The sequence below is a fragment of the Diaporthe batatas genome (genome assembly GCF_019321695.1).
Source record: "Diaporthe batatas strain CRI 302-4 chromosome Unknown Contig00010, whole genome shotgun sequence".
NCBI lineage: Eukaryota > Fungi > Ascomycota > Sordariomycetes > Diaporthales > Diaporthaceae > Diaporthe > Diaporthe batatas.
Genome location: NW_025408557.1, coordinates 1,792,793 through 1,815,549, shown reverse-complemented (window position 1 = coordinate 1,815,549; position 22,757 = coordinate 1,792,793). Strand labels below are relative to the sequence as shown.

General features: G+C 55.5%; 8 protein-coding genes across 8 annotated transcripts; 3 read left to right on the top strand and 5 right to left on the bottom strand.

The window, feature by feature from the left end:
* Window positions 1-162: 162 nt before the first annotated feature.
* Window positions 163-3,463, top strand: KVR01_008637 (uncharacterized protein). The gene is made up of 4 exons (XM_044792019.1): window positions 163-1,125; window positions 1,275-2,024; window positions 2,093-2,754; window positions 2,809-3,463. The coding sequence occupies exons 1-4, from the start codon at window positions 1,081-1,083 to the stop codon at window positions 2,948-2,950; spliced, it is 1,599 nt and encodes a 532-aa protein (XP_044642404.1). The 5' UTR covers window positions 163-1,080; the 3' UTR covers window positions 2,951-3,463.
* On the bottom strand, window positions 3,440-7,726 carry KVR01_008863 (pseudouridine synthase PUS7). Its single transcript, XM_044791485.1, has 4 exons — window positions 7,247-7,726; window positions 7,033-7,123; window positions 6,694-6,972; window positions 3,440-6,643 (listed from the first exon to the last, which is right to left on the bottom strand). Exons 1-4 carry the CDS (start codon window positions 7,486-7,488, stop codon window positions 4,361-4,363), a joined length of 2,895 nt encoding a protein of 964 aa, XP_044642630.1. The 5' UTR covers window positions 7,489-7,726; the 3' UTR covers window positions 3,440-4,360.
* Window positions 7,727-8,006: 280 nt separating this feature from the next.
* KVR01_008552 (uncharacterized protein) lies at window positions 8,007-12,060 on the bottom strand. Its single transcript, XM_044783832.1, has 3 exons — window positions 11,346-12,060; window positions 9,290-11,259; window positions 8,007-9,090 (listed from the first exon to the last, which is right to left on the bottom strand). Exons 1-3 carry the CDS (start codon window positions 11,394-11,396, stop codon window positions 8,286-8,288), a joined length of 2,826 nt encoding a protein of 941 aa, XP_044642319.1. The 5' UTR covers window positions 11,397-12,060; the 3' UTR covers window positions 8,007-8,285.
* A 79-nt stretch (window positions 12,061-12,139) lies between these two features.
* KVR01_008835 (uncharacterized protein) lies at window positions 12,140-13,830 on the bottom strand. Its single transcript, XM_044788074.1, has 2 exons — window positions 13,169-13,830; window positions 12,140-13,098 (listed from the first exon to the last, which is right to left on the bottom strand). The coding sequence occupies exons 1-2, from the start codon at window positions 13,314-13,316 to the stop codon at window positions 12,368-12,370; spliced, it is 879 nt and encodes a 292-aa protein (XP_044642602.1). The 5' UTR covers window positions 13,317-13,830; the 3' UTR covers window positions 12,140-12,367.
* A 394-nt stretch (window positions 13,831-14,224) lies between these two features.
* KVR01_008720 (protein retrieval receptor) lies at window positions 14,225-14,909 on the top strand (the record flags this gene model as incomplete). The annotated part of the gene is made up of 3 exons (XM_044793092.1): window positions 14,225-14,411; window positions 14,474-14,773; window positions 14,824-14,909. The coding sequence occupies 3 exons, from the start codon at window positions 14,225-14,227 to the stop codon at window positions 14,907-14,909; spliced, it is 573 nt and encodes a 190-aa protein (XP_044642487.1).
* Window positions 14,910-15,680: 771 nt separating this feature from the next.
* KVR01_008860 (uncharacterized protein) lies at window positions 15,681-17,183 on the top strand (the record flags this gene model as incomplete). Its single annotated transcript, XM_044783901.1, has 2 exons — window positions 15,681-15,939; window positions 15,997-17,183. 2 exons carry the CDS (start codon window positions 15,681-15,683, stop codon window positions 17,181-17,183), a joined length of 1,446 nt encoding a protein of 481 aa, XP_044642627.1.
* Window positions 17,184-18,474: 1,291 nt separating this feature from the next.
* On the bottom strand, window positions 18,475-19,764 carry KVR01_008449 (uncharacterized protein; the record flags this gene model as incomplete). The annotated part of the gene is made up of 3 exons (XM_044785014.1): window positions 18,475-18,968; window positions 19,022-19,321; window positions 19,479-19,764. The coding sequence occupies 3 exons, from the start codon at window positions 19,762-19,764 to the stop codon at window positions 18,475-18,477; spliced, it is 1,080 nt and encodes a 359-aa protein (XP_044642216.1).
* Window positions 19,765-20,408: 644 nt separating this feature from the next.
* KVR01_008423 (uncharacterized protein) lies at window positions 20,409-22,756 on the bottom strand. The gene has a single exon (XM_044794140.1). It carries the CDS (start codon window positions 21,942-21,944, stop codon window positions 20,667-20,669), a length of 1,278 nt encoding a protein of 425 aa, XP_044642190.1. The 5' UTR covers window positions 21,945-22,756; the 3' UTR covers window positions 20,409-20,666.
* Window position 22,757: the final 1 nt, after the last annotated feature.

Sequence of the window (22,757 nt, the reverse complement as noted above, 5' to 3'; positions counted from 1 at the left end):
CCCACCTGCCCACACGCTCCTCCTCCAGATGTCACTCTTCACTGCCCGTCCCGCCTGCCCGCCTGCCCGCCTGGACCAGGTGCCCACTCTCGCCCACTGGGGCCATTTTAGCCAGTGCCTGAGGTCTGAGGTGAGGTGCAGCATTGAACCAACCGTCCGGACCCTTGTCGGCCCCAGTTCTCGGGCTCTTGAGTCCTGAGCCCTGAATTCTGCACTTGCCTTGTTGCCGTACCATACCACCACAGTACACAGTAATCCAAGACCCCGTCCTTGGCTGGGCCTGGTCAAACTGGAAATACCCCCCTCCACCCAGACACAGAAAGACGCAACCGACAGTCGGACAACTATCTTCTCTCTCTCTCCCTCTCGACACATCTCTGCTCCATAATCAGGTTGGCTGTCGCTGTTGGGCCTCCATTTGCATCGCAATTATCAGCTGAGCCATGCAGAGCTTAGTTGTCCCTGTTGTCCCCGTCGACCCTGATAGCAACTTTTTGGCGCTCACTTCATGCTCCCCGGCCTAAGCCACCGTCTGCCCGATTCCCCGTCGACTGAGCAGAGCCGACGTTGCATCAAATAGCCAGCCCTGTACTCCATATCCCGACTCGACTCGACTCGACAGACACGACACGACCTCTCCCTTGCCCTTGCCCCAGCAAGCACCACCCAGCAGCACCAGCATTCGCATTGCGAGCTTTGGCCGAAATCGACGCGTGGTCTCCTGGTCTCCTGCTCGTCCACCTCGCGTCTGAGGTCATCGGCTGCCTCCTGCCTTGCTTTTCTGTTCTCTCTATCTCTATCTCTCTCAGACCAGGCCAGCCTGACCTGACCTGACGTACTTCCCCACGGGCACGGCTAGCATTGATCGTCTGAGCTTGTTTCCCCCCCTCCCCTATTTTCCGTACCCTCGCAACGGGCTCATTGCTTGCCCGGGAAAGCCTAATCCACCGCCCACAATCCGTCATCCACCATATACACTAGGCACAGCCGCCTGTTGATTCCACCTCGGCCGAACCTCCCGCCCTCACCGTCCAACAGGTGTCCGCCTCCACAGAGGCTCTGCTTGCGTCCCCCTGCCCCATGATGCATGAGCAAGGGAACTCTAACGGCGACCCGGCCGCACAGGTAAGTTTTCTTTGTCCCACCCACCATCTCCGCCGGCCTGCCTCGTCACCCCTTTGAGCCCGTCATACACCACTATATCTGCTCGACTCCAGCCGTCCTCGTGTGTCCCCTGACCACACAAACCACAGTACTAACACCCTCTGCCGCAGCACATGTCCAATTCACAGGATCCACAACCACCAATGCTCTCCTCCCAGTCTCCAAATCCCGTCCCCATGATGAACGCCCCAGCTCCTCTCCTCCGCCCCGCCATACCAGGTGCAAGAGGTGGCGGCGCCCGCACGCCTCGCCTGGGACTCGCCATACCCCCGTCTCCGAATGTCAAGCCCGTCGGCGCCGGGCCCGGTCTCGGCCAGCCCTCCCGCCCGCCCCTGCCCAAGCTCAACCTTGCCACTCCAATGGGCACATCTGTCGCCCCTCAAGAACACCAACCTTCGCGTGGCTCTCAACCAGGCCACAGTGCCAGTGGCGGCAGCGAGAGCAGCGCTGCCCACAGCCGCACGGGCAGCTTCGGGCCGCTGGACGGCAGGGGCAGCAACCCCACCTCGGCCGGCTCGCAGTATTCCGCCCTCTCCTTCGCCTCGCAATATGGCCTGGGCGGCGCAAAACCACATGGCACTCCCGACCCCGTGAGCGCCGTGGGCTCTCTCTACTCAAACGCCAGCGAGGGTGGCGCCGGCATGGAGCGCGAGGGCAGCATGCACGGCTTAGAAGCCTCCTTCGATAAAATGAGCTTGGAGAAGGCGAGGACGCTGGACGCCGAGGACCTGGACGACGAGGGCTGGCGCATCGTGAGCATGGAGAACCGCATCGTCGAGCTTGGTGGCCTCGGTGAGGGCGCCGGAGGTGCCGTCACGAGGTGCAAGCTCAAGGGAGGCAAGACCGTCTTTGCCCTCAAGGTAAGAGGCACCGTTGCAATCCCCACCTCGCTACCTCGTCGCGCTTATCTAACTCGTGCGTGCTACAGGTCATCACGACGAACCCAGATCCTGATGTGAAGAAGCAAATCCTGCGGGAGATCAATTTCAACAAGGGCTGCGCGTCTGAGCACATCTGCAGGTACTACGGCGGTTTCCTCGAGCCTTCTACTGCCACCATCTCCATTGCCATGGAGTTCTGCGAGGGTGGATCACTCGACAGCATTTACAAGGAGGTCAAGCGTCTCGGCGGCCGGACAGGCGAGAAAGTCCTGGGCAAGATCGCCGAGGGTGTTTTGCAAGGCCTGACCTACCTCGAGGCTAAGCGTATCCTTCACCGAGACATTAAGCCATCTAACATCCTCCTTTGCCGCAACGGTGAGGTAAAGCTGTGCGACTTCGGCGTGTCTGGGGATTTTGGTACCAAGGGCGAGGCGAACACATTCATTGGCACAAGCTACTACATGGCGCCGGAGCGGATCACGGGTCAAACATATACTATTACTTCGGACGTGTGGTCAACAGGCGTGACACTGCTCGAGGTTGCCCAACACCGCTTCCCATTCCCGGCCGACGGCACAGAGATGCAGCCTAGGGCCGGCTTGATCGACCTGTTGACGTACATCGTACAGCAGCCGATCCCCAAGCTGAAGGACGAACCCGAAGCGGGCATCTTTTGGAGTGACAATTTCAAGCATTTCATTGAGAGCTGGTAAGTCGCCTCCTGCTGACTGAACCGAGCACACAGCTGACCCGCCTGCAACAGCCTAGAAAAGAACCCCAAGCGTCGCGGCATGCCGTGGAAGATGCTGGAGCACCCATGGATGACGGAGCTCAAGACGAAGCGCGTCAACATGGGCAAATACCTGTCCCAAGTATGGGGCTGGGACGACAAGGGGTCAAAGTGATGGAAATCGCACCAGGAACAGAAGACCATATTGCATACAGAATCAGAGCATCACATTCTCAGCCGCAGCGATGAGGAAAACTTTACCGAGAACTTTTATCAACACAACGCCATATAGCACCGCAACGGCCGATCGCACACTTCGAATCGATCATACCAGGACGGTTAGCATTGGAGCATGTCGAAACCGCATAGCGCGAGCGTCTAGCCCACAAGGCCATACATACATATCACACACTCACCGTCCACAGACACACAAATCCACATCTTGGTCAGGTCGGGAATCACCAACATGGATCACATTAATCGCTGGGACATTTGGGGTGAAAGGGGGTTGCCGCGAGGCAGAAGATTGGTACAGTCTCGCACAACAAGCGAAGGATACTGGAAGTGAGGCTCAGTCTTGGGTAGCCTTAGAGGCTTGAACAAATCTTGAAAATTCACGGAAGGCTAGGAGGGCCCACAGCACAGGGTTACGGAGTCACTAGTGGAAATGGAAAGGGATGTTCTCAAATCTGCCACTGCCCCTTGATGCGACATCAATACGTGAATGCTGGCTCGGTTTCATCGATCTAAGTGTAAGTCACTCTGCGTTGAAAGAAAGCCGAGTGAAGCCAGTGGCTCTAGTGATTCTAGCCACATGTTGATGCCTGTCCTTTGCTCATGACCACCACCCTTTTCGTTCAACCATTGCTTTTGCGGGTATCTAGTTAAACAAACCACATTCATGGGTATTTACTCAAAACACTGACATGGGACAACAGGGCCGCGCCCGCCCACCAAGCCAAACCACATTTCCGCATTGTACCTGGGCGACTCGAAATGGCCCACATCTATCCTCAACGTACACAACGTCCCCAGAGTAAAACTTTTCCAAGCATTTGAAAGGAGGGCATCTCCCCATATTGTGGCCCTTTGTCCTGCGCAAGGCAGGATTATTTAGAAGGCGAACCGGGTTCGAGACGAATCACGCCAGCGGCCAATGGGAACCCCCCATTTGCGAAATGCCGCAGAGTCCACTTCGAGCCCCGAGTCAGAAGCAGAGCGTACAGATCAAACCAAATCTGTGAGCGCAGCCCAGATGATGTGCACACAGGCGGGCCCACAGGACCACAGGTTCCGGTCAGATCTTTTGCGAGGGTGGCCAATTCCGGCCGTAGTTGCTGCGTCAAATGGCACGCAGCGTGCTCCGTAATACAATATTTCCTCATCCATCCAGCACTTTTCATCAGGTTCACAGCCATTCGGTGCATCGTTGCAAAGGCAGTAGTAGCAGCATGAGATGTTCTGGTGGGCGTGGTGTCCCATCAAGCCATCGCAATTAGTTGCGTGAAGAGACGGTGGCAAAGACAGCCATGGTTTCGGCGCATTTAAGCACTTGAAGTGCGCGCGGACATTGCGAGTGGGCTTTTTAGGACGGGCTGACAGGACTGCCCTCCTTCTCTGGCTCCACCTCGGCCATGAGCTCTCTCAGAACGACTGTGGCGTAGGCGCTTGCGTTGAGGCTGAACTCGAGCACGACCGCGATCTTGACCGTAGCCTCGTCCACTGAAGAAAGGTCTCTCTGGGTGAAAGACTCAACGGCCTCTTTGGTCAGACGGTCGTCATTTCTCTTCTTGAACCACTCTGCTCTTGGCTGGCCTGTGGTGGGCGTCGGTTCCTTCCCGGCAGGGGCTACCTGAGTGCTGGCACCTTTCTCGGTCCCGCTGCTGCTAGGACGACTTGCAGCAAGGGCAGTCTCGGCTTCCTCTGTTGCCATGCTCGTCGAGGGCTTTGTCAAAATAGGATCCTGCAGGTGTTTGTTGAGCGTCTCCATCGCGATTGCGTTTTGATGGGCCAGTGCCTCAGGAGTGGGCGCTTCAGCCTGGCAAGATGGTGCTGGAAGCTCGTGGCTAAGCGTTCTTGGTTTGGCTGCGAAACCCGCATTGCCAGACTCGGGGACACTTGGCTGCCGCGTAGGCGCCAGAATCCGCACGGGCTGTAGACTCTCACCCTCCACGGCATCGCCGTGGAGTGGTGCGGCTACCTTGGTAGCCGTGGGTCCGGTAGCCACATTGGACTGCGACTCCAGAGAAGAAGCCTCATGTCTAGTCTTAATTCTCTTGAGGCTACCATCCTCGGACCGCTGGATCCAGGTTTCGTTGACACGAGGCTCAACCTCGGGTTTCTCCTTCATCTGGCGACGACGCTCTGCGTCGATTTTATCATCGTGGGCAGCAGGGTCTGCTGCGAAGTTGTTCCAACCGACAGCGGCGGCCACCATCTCTGGGTCTTTGGCAATCTCTTTCGCCTTGAGCTCGGCCTTGCGCTGCTCGATGAGGTTGGCATCTGTCGGCCGCATCTGCTCATTATCATCCGTGTAGGTGCGAACTTCCCACTTTGGCTCTCCAATGAATCTGCCGACGATATGACGGTAAGCCCCGCTAAGGCTGAAGTCCTTCTTCGATCGGCGCATCTGGTGGGGATTCAGTCGACCATTCTCTGGCCTCGACATGAACTCAACATAGAATTCGCCGATATCGTTGTCTGGGTAGATCACGTCGTAACCAGGGACTGGCAGCACAAGATCAAAGACGGTGAACTTGCCACTCTGGACCTCGACCTCGCTCAGGTGCCGGGCTCTCTGAAACTGAGGCTCGTCAGCCGCGGCTGCATCGACCTCGTCGTCGACAATATCCGCAGCGGTCTTTGCGGAGTTGACTAAAATCAGGTCCCCAGGAATGACCTTGGATCCATACTTGGCCCAACGATGGGAGACAGCATGGTTCCAGACGTACGATTGGTAGGCATGGAGGTACAAGTTCCGCATGCCGCGTGTGATGGATAGAATCGCACCTTGAGGATCACGCGGATTCTTAGCAAGATGGCTGATGACGTTCATCTCGGAGCCAAAACGTTTCGGCATATACTGAAGCGCGGCCTTCGCGTTTCTGGCAGTCTTCCACTGAATGATGGCGCGGACGCGGTTGATCTCGTCTCGGTTCGCCGGAGTCTCTTCGACGGAGCCAGACATTACTTTGCTCATGTAATCCGGGTCGACGTGGAGGATTCCGTCAATAACGGCTTCGTAGTCTTCCATCAGCAACATCTTGCCGAGCTCGTGCGTCCCGACGAAGTGGGTGCCGAATCTCTGGAGACCAAAGTAGTTGATAAAGCCGTATTTGGTCATTTCTGAAACGGCCGACTCGACAGCCTGGGTGACCATTTGGACTCGGCGCTTAAGCGAGCAGCCTTGACCACGGCTGACAGAGACATTTTTGACAGTGATTTTGAACTCATTACCACCGTGGTCTCCAAGCTGTATCGGGTACTTGCTGTACTTGTAGTCGCCCAACTTGATGGCGGGGATCTGGCTGTTGAGGAAATCCAAGGTTTGGTGCTTGGCATGGAAGGCGCTGATGCGCTGGACTGTAGCTGCACGCCTGTCCTTGGTGCCAGCGAAGCCAAAGTTGTTCGCCTTGATCTTGAGCATACGGGCAATCTGGTTGATTGCATCCATGGTATCTTTATTCTCCTTGTACAGGGTGAAATGAAGATACTCGCCCCCCATCTTCTTGAACGAGGGCTGGGTAGAGCGGTGGCGCTGGCCACCAGCACGAGGGTTCTTAGTGAAACGATTGGACGGAATCGCAGTGATTATCCCATCGGTTCCAGTCTCCGTGTCTATTTTGGATTGGAAGATGCGGCGAATTTCCTGTATTTACTGTTAGATGCACCCTGTATGCTTCAGTGACAGATTCTTACTTGATGAACTTTTCCTCGTTGCGATCGCTCCATGGGAGGAAACTTGACCGAGTTTGCTCGTGGGTCAAGTCTGCTATTTCCAGACGCCCCGATTCGTTCGAAAAGGTTCTTTAGTGCCTGTGTGGTAGGCTCACCCAAGAGATCACAGAGAACTTTAACGTCCTCATCGCTGACCTGGACTGACACAGCACCACTGGGAAAGGCCTGTGCTTCCGTTGCGGGGGCCGAACAGGTACCATTTTGAGCATTCTGGTGAGGCTGTCCAGGAATGTGAACGTCCTGTACTGCAGTCAGCCATGCATTTCGAGCAGACGAGAGTGGGAGGATGAAGTAACCTACTGCGTCAGTAGGTCTGGGACCCAGGTTGTAATCTGTGAGATGGAGAACCTCGCCATTCTTCTGGATCTCATTCACGAGAAAGTCTGTGAATCTGCTTGCAGTCAGCTTTTCATGTTCAGCCAATCGATGGGTGAGTGAGCAGTAGCAAGAGCTGCAGGAATGAGTGTGAGGGGTGCCATCACTTGCGGTCTGGCAGCATCAAGAAAACACGTACCGCTTGCGCACGTCACCGTGCCAGCCATGGTTCTGAGGGGAGCTGAAATGAAGAAGACCCAACTTCTTCTCTGAAGCTGCTCGTACAGAAGGCATGTAGTTCATTGGCTGATTTGGATTGTGAGATGGCTGCTGTGCTGCGTGATGTGGTCGGTCGTGGTGACGATTTTGGCTGCGAAAATGCTGCTGGTGGGTGTCTGTATCCTGAACGGAATAAGAGGCCTGATCAGGTGGGCTTGCCATCTTGAAGAATTCCTGAGGCAAAACTTTGGTGGGAAAGTGGGCAGGGACGAGGGTATCGCAGCGAGTGTGCGTGTTGGAGGGGCGAGTAGGAAGCCTCCCAAGCTGCGATGAGCAGCAGTCCTCGTTATGGGACAGCAAGGCACTCTTGCCAGATTCGTGAGTGAAAGTTGTTTTCAATCAGTAAAACGCCACTGCAAAGCCAGCCTTGAAGCTGATTTCCTGGTGGACAATGCTGAAGTATGGTTGATCTGACGAAAGTAAGGTCGATTCAAGTAAAGGGCCCTGACTTTTTTGGAAAGCAGCAAATGATGCCCACCCAAAAAGCCGGTTATCGATAAGCCTCAGCACCTCAAAGTACGGAGGTACCTGGCAATGGTGCCTTGCGCTAAGGTGACATACCTCTCGTGGCATTCAGGAAGAAAGCAAATGTTGTTTTGTCCTGAGCTAAAAGTTCTTTGAAACTGGCTTGAGTATTACTGATAAATGATTTCGTGATCAGTGATTAGACATCTTGGAATTGGGAACAGGACACTATCATTGAGGGCCCAGTCTATATCCTTTCAGTGAATTTCACCTCTCCAGTCAGCAGTTCTCCTAATTCAACTCATTCCATTGATGATGTTTTGTACAAGTCATAACATGCCCTGATACATGCTGTAGATCCGTTGAAACCATTTCATGCTTCCTACCAGATGCTTGTGACCCTTTTCATGCTCGTCATTATATATACAGCTCATTCTCGGATTGTTAGCCAGAGCTGGTTCCTGCCATCCTTGCTCATCATGCTCGTCTGATCATTACTCCAGGAGCCTCACATACGGGGCTGGGAACAAGCCTTTTGAGCCCATGTAAACCCCATGATACCACTCCCCATTCGCGTCCTCAATTTCCGTGATCTCTGCACCCTTGGGGAACAGAAGCTCGTCACTGTTCTCGGGAGCGGGATACCAAGCCCACCTTGCGGTCGCTCTCAGACCAAACCCGCCATCAGGCGGAAATGTCGGGTTCCCTGTGTCTATGCTCTGGGCCACGTCGCTGGACACAAGTCTCTCGCGCTTGTCGTCACCCTCATACCAAAACCATCGTTGCAAGCCAGGCTCCTCTGGCACCGTCTCAGCCTGCAAGCGTCGGCCACCGACGAGGTCACGCACGGTGTAACGCCTCTGCCCGCCACTGCCATCCTGGAAACCCACCACTACCATTCGATGGCCCTTGGGACACCGCCTCCAGCCAGATGGGCCGTTCTCCGGGTTGATACGACCATTTGAGCTCATAGAACCATAACACTGTTCGCATATGTCGTAGTCTCCGGGTCTCGAGTCTGGCACTATCGAGCTGATACACGTAAAACAGTGGAAGCGACTCTGCGTGGGCGCGATGGGCATTCTGCAAATATCACACGTAGTGATAAAGGTCATGACTTTAAAAGGGCCGATGCTTGTTGCGTTTAGACCCACCATCATGGTCGCTGATGAGGGGCGCGATGGCGAGCGAGGACTTGGTGGCAGCGATCCCGCTGACTTCAGGGAAAACTGATGAGCCAGCGGAAGCAGGGCGTGCGTGCAGCTCCTGCCTTGGTTGACACAGTCGTTGCAGAAACCCCTGAAGAATGCAGTCAGCTATCAAAGTGCTAATGGAGATGTCATGCGGATATGGAGAGAGGAATGAGCATGCCACCATGTGCCCACGGCCTTTCCCAAATTCCGCTGCCTATGAAAAGGCATTGAGACAAACAGTGGCAAGACTGAGACCAGTCTTGGAAGAGTTCATCGAGAAGTATCTTGTGTTCGAAGATGCTTACCAATCGCCCTGGTTGCAAACATCACAACGCCAGTAGCACTCATTCGACCATGTGAGGCAAAGCGCGCAAAAGGTCCCGCTCTGCAACCGTTCGTATGGATCTTCAGTCGACCACGCCTTTCTGTCTTCAGCTGCGGATGCCACCATGGCTGTAGGTTGGAGGAACCGGCTTGCCATAAGTTTGTGAGGCTCTGGCAAGGACGGATCAGATCTGCGCAGTCGTTCCCATTTGGTGAATGCACCATAGCCGAAACCAAACCAATTCAGACACCCTTTTCCGGCACGATAACAGTCTAGACAGATATTCCAGTCGCCATTTTTACAGTCCGCGCAGTTGTAGTGTAATTCGTACTCTATATGGTCTCGGCGGCATCGGTCACATCTGATTGCAGGCTCTGCGAAGAGTGATGTCCGATGCTTCTGGTGGCCAGCGCTGGACGTCGGAGATGCCAGTAGGTTCGCGTTGGTCATGGTGGGAGTAGGGTTCAGGGGTGGCCCCAAGACAACGTCAGCGGGTCTCTGCCGGCTTGAGCTCGAGCTCGAGCTCGGGTCGGCAACTGTCCTTTCTTGGGGCTGTAATATGTTCAAACCGTTGGCTCGGGCGCTGAAGGGCAAAGCCGTGGAAGGTGGTGATTGTACAAGGACTGGATTGCTGCTTGGGACGTCCGATGTGCTTGCACTTCGCCCATCCCCAATGGCTGGCCTCTTGGAGGAAGTATTCAGACTATTTGACCTGGCATTCAAGTCTGTCTGAGACCGTGCGCCAACCCTGACCTCTGGCTGGGTAGGGCCGGCCGGTAAGGTCGAACTGCGGTCCCTGCTTCCGCTGGCGGCACGCCGACGCCTCCTCGGCTCCTGAACTTCCAGAGTCGCAGAGCGTGAAGATATAGGCGGCCTGCTGCGTTCTTCGGACTGACTCGTGGCACTTGCTGATCTTGAATGACGATCTGTCTGCCGGTTTGCTGACCTCGACGTAACAGCTAGCTGAGGCCTGGGTTCGGACGGCCCAGCATGGGAGCTTCGAGAGGTGGCGCGGCTCCTTTCCTCGTGACGCATCCTTTCTCTTTCTCGCTGACGCCTCCGGTATGCTTCAGTGATCTTGCGGCTCAGCTCGTCGTTGTTGATGAGGTCGATGTTCTCCAGGTCCAATCCGTCCAGTAGGCCCTCTTCCTGGATTTGCCGGGCGAATTCCTCCACCTCTCGCTCCATGTCGATGTCAGCTGCGTCTGAAGAGCTAATCAGGGAGCGAAGAGACGACTGGTGCTCGATGTGACGCCTCTGTCTTTCCCTCAAATCCTCCGCCCTTCGTCTGGATTCGTTGCTGCTACTGCGGCTGTGTTCGGACCTTGATCCCACATGGTCGGGCGACAGCCTCGCATTCTGCTCCGCTCTGAGGTTAGACTCCCTATCTGCGGTGGCTCCACGCCTATGCTGGCGCTCCCGAGGCCGCGAATCGCCGCTCCTGGTCGAGCTCGTGTCTCTGGTCCGATGAGAGCTCCCGTTCCTGTGCCTCGTGGATGATCCGTGCTGGCGCGAACTGGAGGTGGCTGGCTCGCCATTCACAGCCTCGAGAAGACTCATCTCTCGCACCGACTCAATGAGGGTCCTGTCGCGCTCCTCTAGGCGTAGCTGCTCGACAGTTCGTTCTGGGATGTTCAGCCTGGGAAGCACGCTGTCTCCTGGTTTGTACTTGGCATCCATCTCTTCCTTTTCAGGGTCTGGTTTCGCCTTGTCCGGGTGCGCAACAAGCATCATGTCCAGGAGCGAGGCAACAGTGGCATTGTGTCTCGTGTCCCGCACCGGTGCCCGGCACGAGGGGCAGGTGAAGACGGAAGCGCCGGGGGCTGGCGGATCGGGGCCATTCTCGACTGCGTGAGCCTGCCATGCGAACCAGTCCTTCAAGCAGGCGCCACAAAAGGTATGCAGACAGTCCAGAAGCGTAAGGGGGTGGTAGAGCAGCTCGGTACAGATCTGACTCGGCACAGTGGTTAGAAGGGCGGAGGAGCGGGGCACATGGGCAAGACGACTGAGACAGACGACATCTGGAGGCAACTCACCGAGCAGGTCAGCTCTTTCTCCAGATCCAGTGCCGGCTTGGACGACTCCATGCTTTCCCTTCCCGCAAGGGCTTGCGCCCTCGGCTCTGCGATCAGGAAGTCGCGAACAGCAAGGAAAGACTGGAGTTTGACCACACGTGCAGTGGCAAGGATCAGGGTTCCGCCAGGGTTATATCGATCAGGCTGTCAGGTCAAGGGCCCAGGCAAGTAGCTAAGCTACCTGGGAACCGATCAGACTATGCAGGTCGGAATGGGCTAACAGGGTCCAGCGTTGTAGATCCATCCAAAGACAACTCGAGGAGACGGGGCTCCAGACATCGAGGACCGTACCCGAAGATTCGCAGAAGTACAGCAGGAGATCCAAGAGCAGAAGAGCCTACCTACTAAAGTAGGCACTAAGTAGGTATGGACCTGGTGGCTGCAGAGGCTTGACTTACGAGTGGCTCCGGTTTCTTGATGTTTGGCGCTTATGAGAGCAAGCTGCTTGGCCAGGCAAATGGGGTAAGCTTGGTTGAACTCTCCACTTGCACGACACATCATGTGTGCAGCACCATGATCGACTACTATAGTGGAGTGTGATTCGAGACATCTGGACAAGACCCGATATTATAGGGACGAGCTTGGTTCAGTTGACCGCCCCGCGGCCACGGCGTCGATATAGTGGACCACGTGGGCAATGCTCACTGCCCAGCTTTGTATGGGATATTCGCATTATGGGGAGGTCTCCTGCACATGAACCTCCTATGGGATATAATCTCATACGATCCTATATATCCTTAGTGGGACAATTACTCGCGAGGCGATTTGCTCAGGGATGCCCTGCTGAAGGACGTCCTCACGCAGGCTTAAGCACTCTCGAACGACCTCAGTGCGATGAGTGACGTGGACGCGATCGTTCAATTGGGCGTGGCGTGGTTTATGCATGTTGCCAGAAGTACAGCACACCTCTTGCTCTGGCCGGCTGTGTATTATACTTCTGTGTTTCCGAGATGGCAGTAGCTTGATTGGTTTATGATTTTCACCTACTCGTGCTTCCACTCTGCCTTCGTCTTGTCCGCAAATGCCTTCATGCCAATCTTTTGGTCCTGGCTGCCAAACAGACTGTGGAAGACGCGCCTCTCATACTCCACACCGTCCCGCAACGGCAGGTCCTGACTCTTGTTGACAGCCTCCTTGCCAGCCTGCACGGCAACCTTTGAGTAGCCGGCTATGGTCTCGGCTGTGTTCAATGTAGCCTGCATTAGTTCCTCGTAGGTCGGAAATGTCCTGGCGGCGACTCCCCACTCGTAAGCCTCCCGCCCGGAGAAGAACTTCCCAGTGAGGATCAGCTCCATGGCCCTAGACTTGCCAATGGCCCTCGTCAGGCGCTGGCTTCCTCCGGCTCCCGGGACGGTGCCAAGCTTGATCTCTGGCTGGCCAAAGTTGGCCTTGTCCGTGCAATATATAATGTCACACATCATAGCCAGTTCGCATCCTCCGCCCAGCGCGTGCCCAGAGACCGCGGCAATTATGGGCTTCTTGATCTGGGTCGTCAGGTCGGACCAGGACTCGATGAACGAGTTGCGATACGCCTGCGAGAAAGTGAGGGGCGCCATCTCCTTGATGTCTGCGCCAGCCGCGAAGGCCTTCTCGGAGCCCGTCAGGATGATGGCCGCGACGCTGTCCGAGGCATTGAACTTCAACAGAGCCTCGTTGAGCTCGGTGATCAGCGGGGTACACAGGGCATTGAGAGCTTTGGGCCGGTTCAGTGTGACTGGAGGGAAATCAATCATCAGCCATCGGCCATGTGCGCGTGTGATGCCCAGCAGCTTCGGACGGCGTACCTTGCCCAACACCGGGCTTCGGCTCGGAAACTTGAATATATTCGTAGCTCATTCTCGTCGAGGCGGAGAAAGAGGCGCGGGAGACTCGTGGCAGCGTCGAGGACTGGAGCCTGGAGGCAATTGGCCTCAGACTCCGGAGACTTTGCATCTTGGAGCAATGAGAGTCAAGTTCCGCAGCTATGGCGATAAGCAGCGGGGCGACGACGCTATGCCGCGGGAGTAAGGGATGCCAATATCGAAAGCGGGCGGGGCGCTGTGGCTGGTGGTGCAAGGACTTGACCGAATGGGCAAATACCTGGGGTCTAGAGTCTACCTAGGCAGTGTCTAGGTCTAGGTAGAAGAACGACAACCGGATTCAAACTGCAAGTTGGGCCTGGACAAAAGCGTGCGACACGCCGTAGCCATCCAAGACCGACGGTTGCCGTCGGCCGAGGTCGAGCTACTTGCCTTTTGGAGCAGTGTCGTCACAGCTCTCCCGGTGCTCCAGATCCCCACTAGGGGTACCGGCTAGCCCCATCCGTGGGTACCTGGGCAAGCTGGGCAGGTATGTGAATGCATGCGCAGGCAAGACAGGTGAACGCGTATTCGGCGTTTACTGGCAATGGGCATTCGTTCCCACCGTTCAGCCCCTGTGGGACAGACAACAGGGGTCTCAGCACGGCTCAGGGGGCGGCACATGGACCTGGGCTGTCTGTCAATCAGCGCAATAGAGAAGTGGGGCCCAATCAAAAATACTGGTTGACTGGTTGGGTGACCCGGGAGCCTTGGGAGCCCACCGGAGCCCTTTTAGTGAGCTCCAGCTCTAGACAGATTTCAAAGTCGTCGCAGGCTGGAACCATCTTTAAATCCATTTTGCGGACACCACGACCCGTCCGACCTATTGTGTCCGCCCTTCGAGGACCACTCGCCCTGCGACGATACCTCAACCACCTCCCGTGTTCAACCCTCTCGCTCGAAGCCTCGAAGCCTCGCCGCCTCGCCGCCCCGCCTATTGCATGCTCACGGCTGCATCCGTCTTCCCCAACAACCACCTCGTAGTCGTCCCATCTCGTCGCGATGGATGCTCCTGAACCCGACCAGACCCCCTTTGCCTCGGTGTCGGCACAGACATCGAAACTTCAAAGGCAATACCAGGCGCTGCTGGACCAGTCAACTCCATATGTCACGTACAGATGGGTCGGGACGACTGTCTTGTTGCTCATGTTTTTTGCGCGCATCCTGTACGCGCAAGGCTGGTACATCGGTCCGTTCACCCTTCACTGCTCGTTCAACTGCCCGGCGCCTCTCCCACTGACAACATACTAGTGGCCTACGCCCTCGGGATCTATTTGCTCAACCTCTTCCTTGCCTTCCTGCAGCCCAAGTTCGACCCTTCCAATGAGGCCATCGATAATGAGATGGAGGATGGCGCGGCCGGGTCTTTGCCAACAAAGCAGGACGAGGAGTTCAGGCCGTTCATCCGACGCCTGCCAGAATTCAAGTTCTGGCACTCTGCCACTCGCGTCATCGTCATCGGCTTTGTCTGCAGCTGGTTCGAAATCTTCAACGTGCCGGTGTTCTGGCCCGTCTTGGTCATGTACTGGTTCATCCTGTTTTTCTTGACCAGTAAGTCGAGCGTTTCCCCCCGGGCTTGCGAGTATGCTAACGAAGCCCAGTGCGCAAGCAAATCCAACACATGATCAAGTACCGCTACGTGCCCTTCACCATGGGCAAGACACGGTACAACAGGAACGCCGAGTAGGGCGGAAAAGACTGGAGGCCAGAGCTTTGCGACACAAGTTCTGCTACGACAATAAAATGGCCCAAGCATATGAGATATTCTGATTCTGTGCCGAGCTCCCCGTTATCAACTTTATGACCCCTTTTAATCTGCATCTGCATGATGGACGGAGGCAGGTACCGCCTCCAAGCTTTGTCGTATAATCGGCGCACACGTTACGGACTCGACCTGAGGCGTTGCTGTTTGCTTGGGTACTCTAGCTGGTCGAAAGGGCCAGAAAGATGGGGAGCTGGAATCAGGGCTTAAGGGAAGAACGCGATAGGTAGACTACGATCCTCTATAGAATGAAGCGGCTTGACCTCTCCCAGCTTGCAGGCGTGAGTATCGTACGGCCGGGTCACTTGTCTGTCCCCGGTGCTGGAACAGTCTGTACTGTGCAGGATTACAGTTCGTCAAACCAGGCCTAGATTGAGCGCAATGATGCTATCGTCTTTCCTGTTCTGAAATTTGCAGAATAGGGCCTAATGGGGGAATTGGGGAAAGGGGCTGGGGACGGACCAAGGGTACGGGTAGGTACACGCCCCGCGTGTCTTTTAACCGTCGTGCAACTATAGGAAGCGCACCCATGCAAACGCCAGACCGGCCATCGTCTCTTGGCAGCCGCAACTCTTCCAGCTCCCAGTTTCCCGCAGAGCATCCCCAAAAGACCAACACCTCGGACGCCACGACCGCAATTTGACGAGGCGTCCTCGCTCAAGGCATCGGTCGTTCGTGTCGGCACCAATTGTCAACATGTCGTCCTCACAGTCTTCACACGCTCGCCAAGACTTCATCGCGAGGATCAGATATTCCAATGCTCTTCCGCCGCCGCCAAATCCTCCCAAGCTCCTCGACATTCCAAACACTGGCCTCGCGAGCGGGCAGTACACGACACCAGGCTTCGCTTCTCGCCTGGCGCGAGAGCAGCCGCTGAACATTGAGGCAGATGCAGAGCTTGGGATGCCTTTGGACCTGGTGGGCATGCCAGGTGTCTTCGACGGCGATGAGAGCTGTGCGTCTTGATCACCATCAAGCTCGAGGTTGAAGGCCTGCAACTGACACTGAACAGCGATCCAAGCACCGCCGCAGCCCCCGCAAGTCCACCCCCACGACCGAGCCTTGTTGCGACCGCTGGCCACCCTCGGCAAGCCCAAGGTCGCCGGTGCTGCTGTCTCTTTCCTCCGTCGTACCGAGTACATTTCCAATGCAAACACCACAACGAAATCCAGCCCATTCCGTCAAGCTCCAAAGAGCGCCACCCAGCGGCCACTCAAGCGGAAATCTCCGGAGCCCGACATCGGAACACCGGCCTACGTAAAGCGCAAGATTGAGAAGGGCTTTGAGGCAGCGCAGGAGAACCTGAAGGACAAGAGCCGGATACGACACCCGACCAAGCCTCCGGTGAACAAGTTCAGGAACCTCAGGGTGGTCGAGGCCTACCCTGTCCTGCCCGACCTCGACGCGTTCCCGGACTCTGGCGCCTATGTCACATACAAGTTTGCGCATCCCCCCATACCCAAGGATGGGACTTATGACAGGCGCCTCCTCAACAGTATATTGAAATACAACCGGTCGCCAGAGGAGGAAGAGGCCTACAACGCAGCGGTAGAGGCGCACAATCGCGACCCGGAGAACTTTCCCAAACCGCCAAACCAGCAGCCGTACAACTTCTACCTTGCCGACAAGGTTAAGCACGTCGACATGTTCCGCAAGAGATTCGATTTGCGCAACCCCGACCGCGACGACGAGAGCCTGAATCCGGAGACCAAGGCTGACAGCGGTAAACCGGCATTCGAATACAACTACGCACGCACATACAACGCTGTCGTGGAGAGCGAGCTGGATCACGACACCAAGTACAGCGAGGAGTTGGTGTTCGGCATTGACCCAGTCACGAAGGTGGCGTGGTACTACCCATCCATGCAGCGTATGAAGCTGGAGCCTCCGCGAAGAATTCACAACCAGTTCAAGCGCGAGAAGAACGAGGTTGATGAGATTGATGTTGTCCCCGAGGACCCTTCAGACGAGTGGCGTCTCCGCATGGACATGTGCAAGGCTAACCCCCTTGTCGGACCGGACCCGCCACAAGAGGACGAAGGTGATCATGACGTTGAGGCGGACGAGGCCGTGTCGCACGATGGAGACGGCGGTCGACGAGATGACAGCGAGGAACCTGCGGCCGCAAACGGGCGGGACTACAGCGAGGAGCCTAGGAATGAGAGTGAGCAGGATGCAGAAGGAGATGAAGAGGAGTAACCAAGTCTGGCCAGGCAGGTCGGGGGGTCGACCACGTCTTAGTGGGGAAAGGGAAAGAGAAAGCAGGTTCCTGTCATCGTTGATTTCCTTTTCCAGCCCTTCACCCAGTTTTGGGAGACTTGAAATGCAAGTATCACCTAGCTTTCAGGGATAACTTTTCGCAAACTTGAGGTCTGCCTAGCTAGCGGCTGGCTTTATTTGACTCCGTGAGGACTGCGCGTGTGGCGACTCCAATGGCCAAAGGTTCAAGGTAGTCCTTAAAGCCTTGATTTGAAACTCATCTCGAGTAGAGCTCTACATCTACGTTGTAATGCACAAGATTCCTTGACTTTTGTGGTTCTCCTGACCCCAGTGCTTGCTTTACCGTTGGGAGACTCGACGGTTTGTGGAAGCAAAGTCCTCAAGTTGCAACTCGAGCAAAAAGTGGTATCCCCGGCCGGTATCTTTGGTCCTCACTTGAGGTTCATATTCTGCCGTCACCAGTGTTACTGGTCGGGTTTTTTTTTGGGGGGGGGGGGTTGATGGTTGGCTCACTCTTGCCAGGGTTCACAACCCTGAGAAGTGAGGGTAGCCTTCATAGCAAAATCTTGCTCAAACATCTTTCACAACAATTGGTGCCAGGCCACAGTTCAACTCAAAGAAACAGTTGACCTGCGCACAAACGCGGCATACGCAAATGAGTGCTGTCGCTTTCATCATGGAAACCCAATTGGAATCCTACACTGTTTACCAGTCAGTCAAAGGTAGGCATAGGGTCACAAACCCTCAGCTTCTCACTTCGGAGACGCATTATCCTCTCCAACCTCGAATCCCACACACGTCTTCTGCCGGACTCGGTCGACAGTTTACCTCCTCTGTCCGATCTTGAGTAGGATCCGCCCCGGAGTGCCTTCTAGGCCCCTCTGGCGCGTTATTAGACAAGATCAAGGGACCATTCTGGTTTCCGCAACGTTCTTTGAGTACGAGACCTCCTCTCCTGGACACCAGGGCATGTGGGGGATTTTGTAATTATTCAGTTGCGACACATCTTGATCGGGACAGCCTAAGTCTTAGGCGGACTTGCCAGTAGTTTGATATATTCTCCAAGTCTACAGGCCCGACCGTAACGGCCACCTCATGTGCAATGTATGATGACCACCTCGGTGCCACGAAATAATGTGGTCCTCGGCCACGTTTGGTGATTGAGAACAACATCTCCATCCATGTAAAACAGTCGAGCCCGTTCAGAGCTCCCAAAAAAAAACCTTCATCTGGAGACAACGACTTCGGGCCGAACTGTAAGCTGTCCTGGTCAGATGTACTTCACTTGGTCGTCATCGTCGTCGTCGGCGGCGGCGGCGGCGGCGGCGGCGGCGGCGAGGGCCGCTCTTCGCTTCACCCATTCAGCCCTCCCATCCTGAGGTTCCTCGAGCTTAATCCCTCCGGAAAGATCTGAGAGAAGCTTGCTCAGACTAGACCACTCCTGGTCAGACCGGCGGAGTGATGTGGTTCTTTCCACGTGCTCGACTGAGATCTGTCTACCTTCTGTCACCAATTGCGCCAGCTCGTCGAAGCCTAGCGCGTCAGTGAGACACGTCTGCCTTCTGTTGGGCCAGTACCTCCTCAGTAGCATCTCTCTCGCAGATTTGATGTTGCTAGTAGACCGAGAGATGACCACGACCAGTCTGTTCAGCCTGGGGGCCTCCTGCAGTAGCTTGAACGCCGAGTCGGACTTTTCGCCTCTCCAATGGACCTTGACACCCCTGAGATAATATTTCATACTCTTGTTTATCTGAAGATAGTGGGCTGAGAGAAACTTGTTAGTGAGCCCTACCTTCGCAAGGATCATTCGCACTCACTAAGCTCGCAGCTGCAGCCAAATGTGAAGATATGGTCGTGGAACCACACTTCGAGAGCCTCATCCTTGATCTGCGAGCACGTGAAGATGAGTGGCATCTCCAAAGGAATCACCTCCCCTTTCTTATAGCTCTTCAAGTTGTTGGTGTCACAGCCACAACCGACAGGGTATCTCAGGACGATCTTGGTTTGCGCCCACGGAAGCTCCTGGGTCAGGTTTTGAAAGTAGTACTTGTAGACCATCTGACGGATTTCTTGTGGAAGCTTCATGAAGGGGAATGCTTTGTCCTGGCTGGACTCGTCTGTGGAAGCAAGCCCTGGAGTCAACACTGAATTCTACTGGAAGGTTGAGCTGCACGAACAACAGTCCAGACAACTGAAGGTCCTTGAAGCAAAGTGAGGGAACGAATGTGAAGGTTTGGAGGCAAGGGGGATAGTGGTGTTGGGAATCAGACTCACTGGCAATGTTTAGCATCTCAGTACAACAGGCGATGATCTCATTGCATTCGGCCATGCATTCGGGGGTGGGATTATTCTGCATCGCCAAGGCGAGAGAAGAGATTGTATCCGTGCAGGTCCTCATGAGCGTCGAAGTTCGAAGCCTTCGTCCCATAGTCCCACGGGACTCAACGCCACGGTGATGTTCGCCATAGACTCTGAAGAGATCAACAACTTTGTCTGAGAGCTGGTACCGCTCGTGGAGGTTTCGCGCCTGGAGAACATGGTCGTCCAGTGGAGGGTTCATCTTCATAGATCAGTGATCCGAAGGGAATGGGAGAAGGGTGAGGATGAATGAGGAACAATGATGGCCGACACATCAAGCAGATGTGCACTGGGGTTGGAAAACCTCACTTCTGGATGCCTGAAGCGTCCAAGAAGGAGAGCATGGACCTTTCAAAGCTAGGCGTTGCCAGTAGGCCGTTGATCGAGTGTCAGCACTGACAGTCTTGGTCAGGTGCCTATGATGACTCTTTACCTGGGTAGAGTTGAAATCTGAATTCAGCTTGGGGGCAACCGTTACCATGGCAGCAGGTGGGCAACAAAAGGATCTCAGGTACCCAAGAGCCAGAACTTGAACATCTGATGCAAGAGCTTAGTGACTGTGGAGCCAACGAGGTGGGCATTGACACCAAGCTTTAACTTGAAGCATCATCTTGCGAGACCGATCATCCTCGCATGTCCGGTGGGGCCATACTGAATCCACTGCTGGTACCTCATATTTTCCAACAGACGCATTATTGGCGCTTTAGAGGGAGATGACAGAGACCGGGCTGCCTACCGTAAAGTAATGATCGTGACCGAGGGAAAATGTCGAGGCCACTAAGGTGCATCAAGCGGTGACGAGCACACGGAGAACAACTGGAATTGGGCCACACAATATCAGAGGGAAAAACTAGAGTAAGCTGATATGAGTGAAGTGGAAGATGATTAATATCTGTAAATATAGGAAAGTCTATGTATTCTCAGTCATCACCAAGGAAGCATTGGTGTGACTTGCATCCAAAAGGCATTGTCTCATGGTATCCCGTAAATCCCAAGAACTCCATCGCTATGCAACTGAAAATAGGGCAGTCATCACTCATGTCCCAAGACCTTTCAAAACGCGCATGAGGAGCAGGCATGCCACGACGGCATCACACTTGGCTCCTAGCATATCAACACAGCCGCAGCCAGGAACGCAACCAGGGCGCCGGTCTTGGCTCCAGCGGGGCCGAGACCCGAGGAGGCATCGCTCGTCGCGCTGCTGCTATCGGACCTTCCCTCAGGGGCGATCCCATTGAGGCTGTCAGCCGTGTCGATGGCCGGGCCTTCGCTGTAGAAGTCGACCAGGGCGAACACGGGCGCGGTGCCCCACTCCGAGTTACAGGTGGCGGCATGCTGGCCCAGGGTACCGAGAGTGCCCGTGTCGGGGCTATTTGTGGTGTCAATGATCTCAACGTTGGGCACCTCAATGCTGCTGGTGATGGACTGGTAGACGAAGTGGTTCATTAGGGGCAGGTAGCCCGAGGAGATGCCCGAGCTAGCGTCAGACACGCCCGACGGCCGGTCGACGGTGCAGTTCAGGCCCGCGAGGGAGGTGACCTCGTAGGCGGTCTCGAAGACGTAGTCCCACTCGTTGAGGAGGTAGGGGTAGGTCGTCGAGTATGTAATGGTTGCAATAAATGTAACCAATTTCGTCCCTTCGTCGATCATGGTCTGAAGGGTCGGCCAGGTGTTGCTAGCGCCGGCGGTGGCGGGCGCGTAGCCGTACGAAGAGATGTTGGAGCTCTCGAACACGGCGCCAAAGGAGGCCACGTCCTCGTCATCTGAGTTGACAATCAACAGAGTGACCACTTCGTTCGGGTTCTCATCCATCCAGTACTTGATCTTGACCAGGAAGTCCTCGAGAGTGCCAGCATCGAGCAACGAGCACGTTGTGTGGCACAGCTGAAGAGTTTCATTCGAGTTGTGCACCTGCAGAGAGAGCAGTCGAATGCCGGCGTTCAAGGCTGCCGTGGCATTGTAGTACTGGTTTCCGGCGACGGAGTTGTCCGTGGACGAGTCCCGGAGGAAGGCCGCGTCGTGGGCGCCCATGTGGGTCACGTTGCTGTATTGCCTTGAGCAGAGGTCGGGCGAATTATTGCAGGCAACATTCGAGGTCGAGGTCGAGGTCGAGGCCGATGTGGCGGCTTCCACTGCTGTTGATGCGGCATAGCTGCCAGTTGAGGTGGCTGTAGCCCATGAGTTCGCCCAGTCTGTTGTCGATGCGGCATCCCAACCTCCCTCTTGTCCGCCTCCGCTGCTGCCGCTGCCGCTGCCACTGCTACCTTCACCCCATTGGCTGGCGTCCCATTGTCCGTCTTGGTTTTGTGGGCTTGGAAGCGAGGAGACCGTCGCCGTGAGAGACAGGGCGACGGCAAATAGGGGAAGAATAGACGACTTCATAATTGGTTGTCAATCAAGCTTGCGCCCGGTAGTCCTTTAAGAACACTAGCCGGCTATTAAGTTGCAGTTTGGTATCTCTTGTGTGGAACAACGATGGTTCTCAGAAGCGTCATATGGACGGCGTGAGCAAGTGAGAGACACAACATCTTTATAAACTGTATTGGTCATTGATGGGCTGGTATGAACTTCAGGGGCCGTGAGGCAAACTGATCTGTCGTTCACCCACATCCCAGTGGGGGTGGTTAGGTCGGCTGGGTTAAACAATAAGCATGGCGCAGCAGCAGTCAACATTACGTTGCCCGCCTCGTAGTGTGAAACCACCGGACAATGACAGCTCAGTGCCCTTCCAACCTCGTGAGCAAGAAATACAGCGGGGCTAAAAAGACACTGATCGTTTGTTCTATTGGATGGAAACGGTCTGTCTGTCATGCGGAAGTCCGGACTTCCTGGACGACAAGAAAGTGGTGGTTAGGCAGCTGTAAGGACAGGCCGGCTTCAGAGGCGGTCTTGGGGGCACATGTTGAACCTGAGATCTGCGTGTGAATGGGCAATATTGCAATTAACCTGCTCGGACAACTGGCCGGTTGGCTGGGCAATTCTCATACGGGGTCCGATGTGGTCATCGGGGGCCTATTCACGAGGCTGGCAGGCTGGCTGGCGGGCTGGTTAAGCTGGGTTGAGGCAGTTCGGTCAGGGTTGTTGTTGCCGCGACTTGGAAGGGTCCTGCCGATCAAGAGCGGTCGAACAGGCTTGACGACTACCGGCGTACGGCGGTGGCTTGGACCCGCCACGCGGCTCTGTGTGCCCATCTGG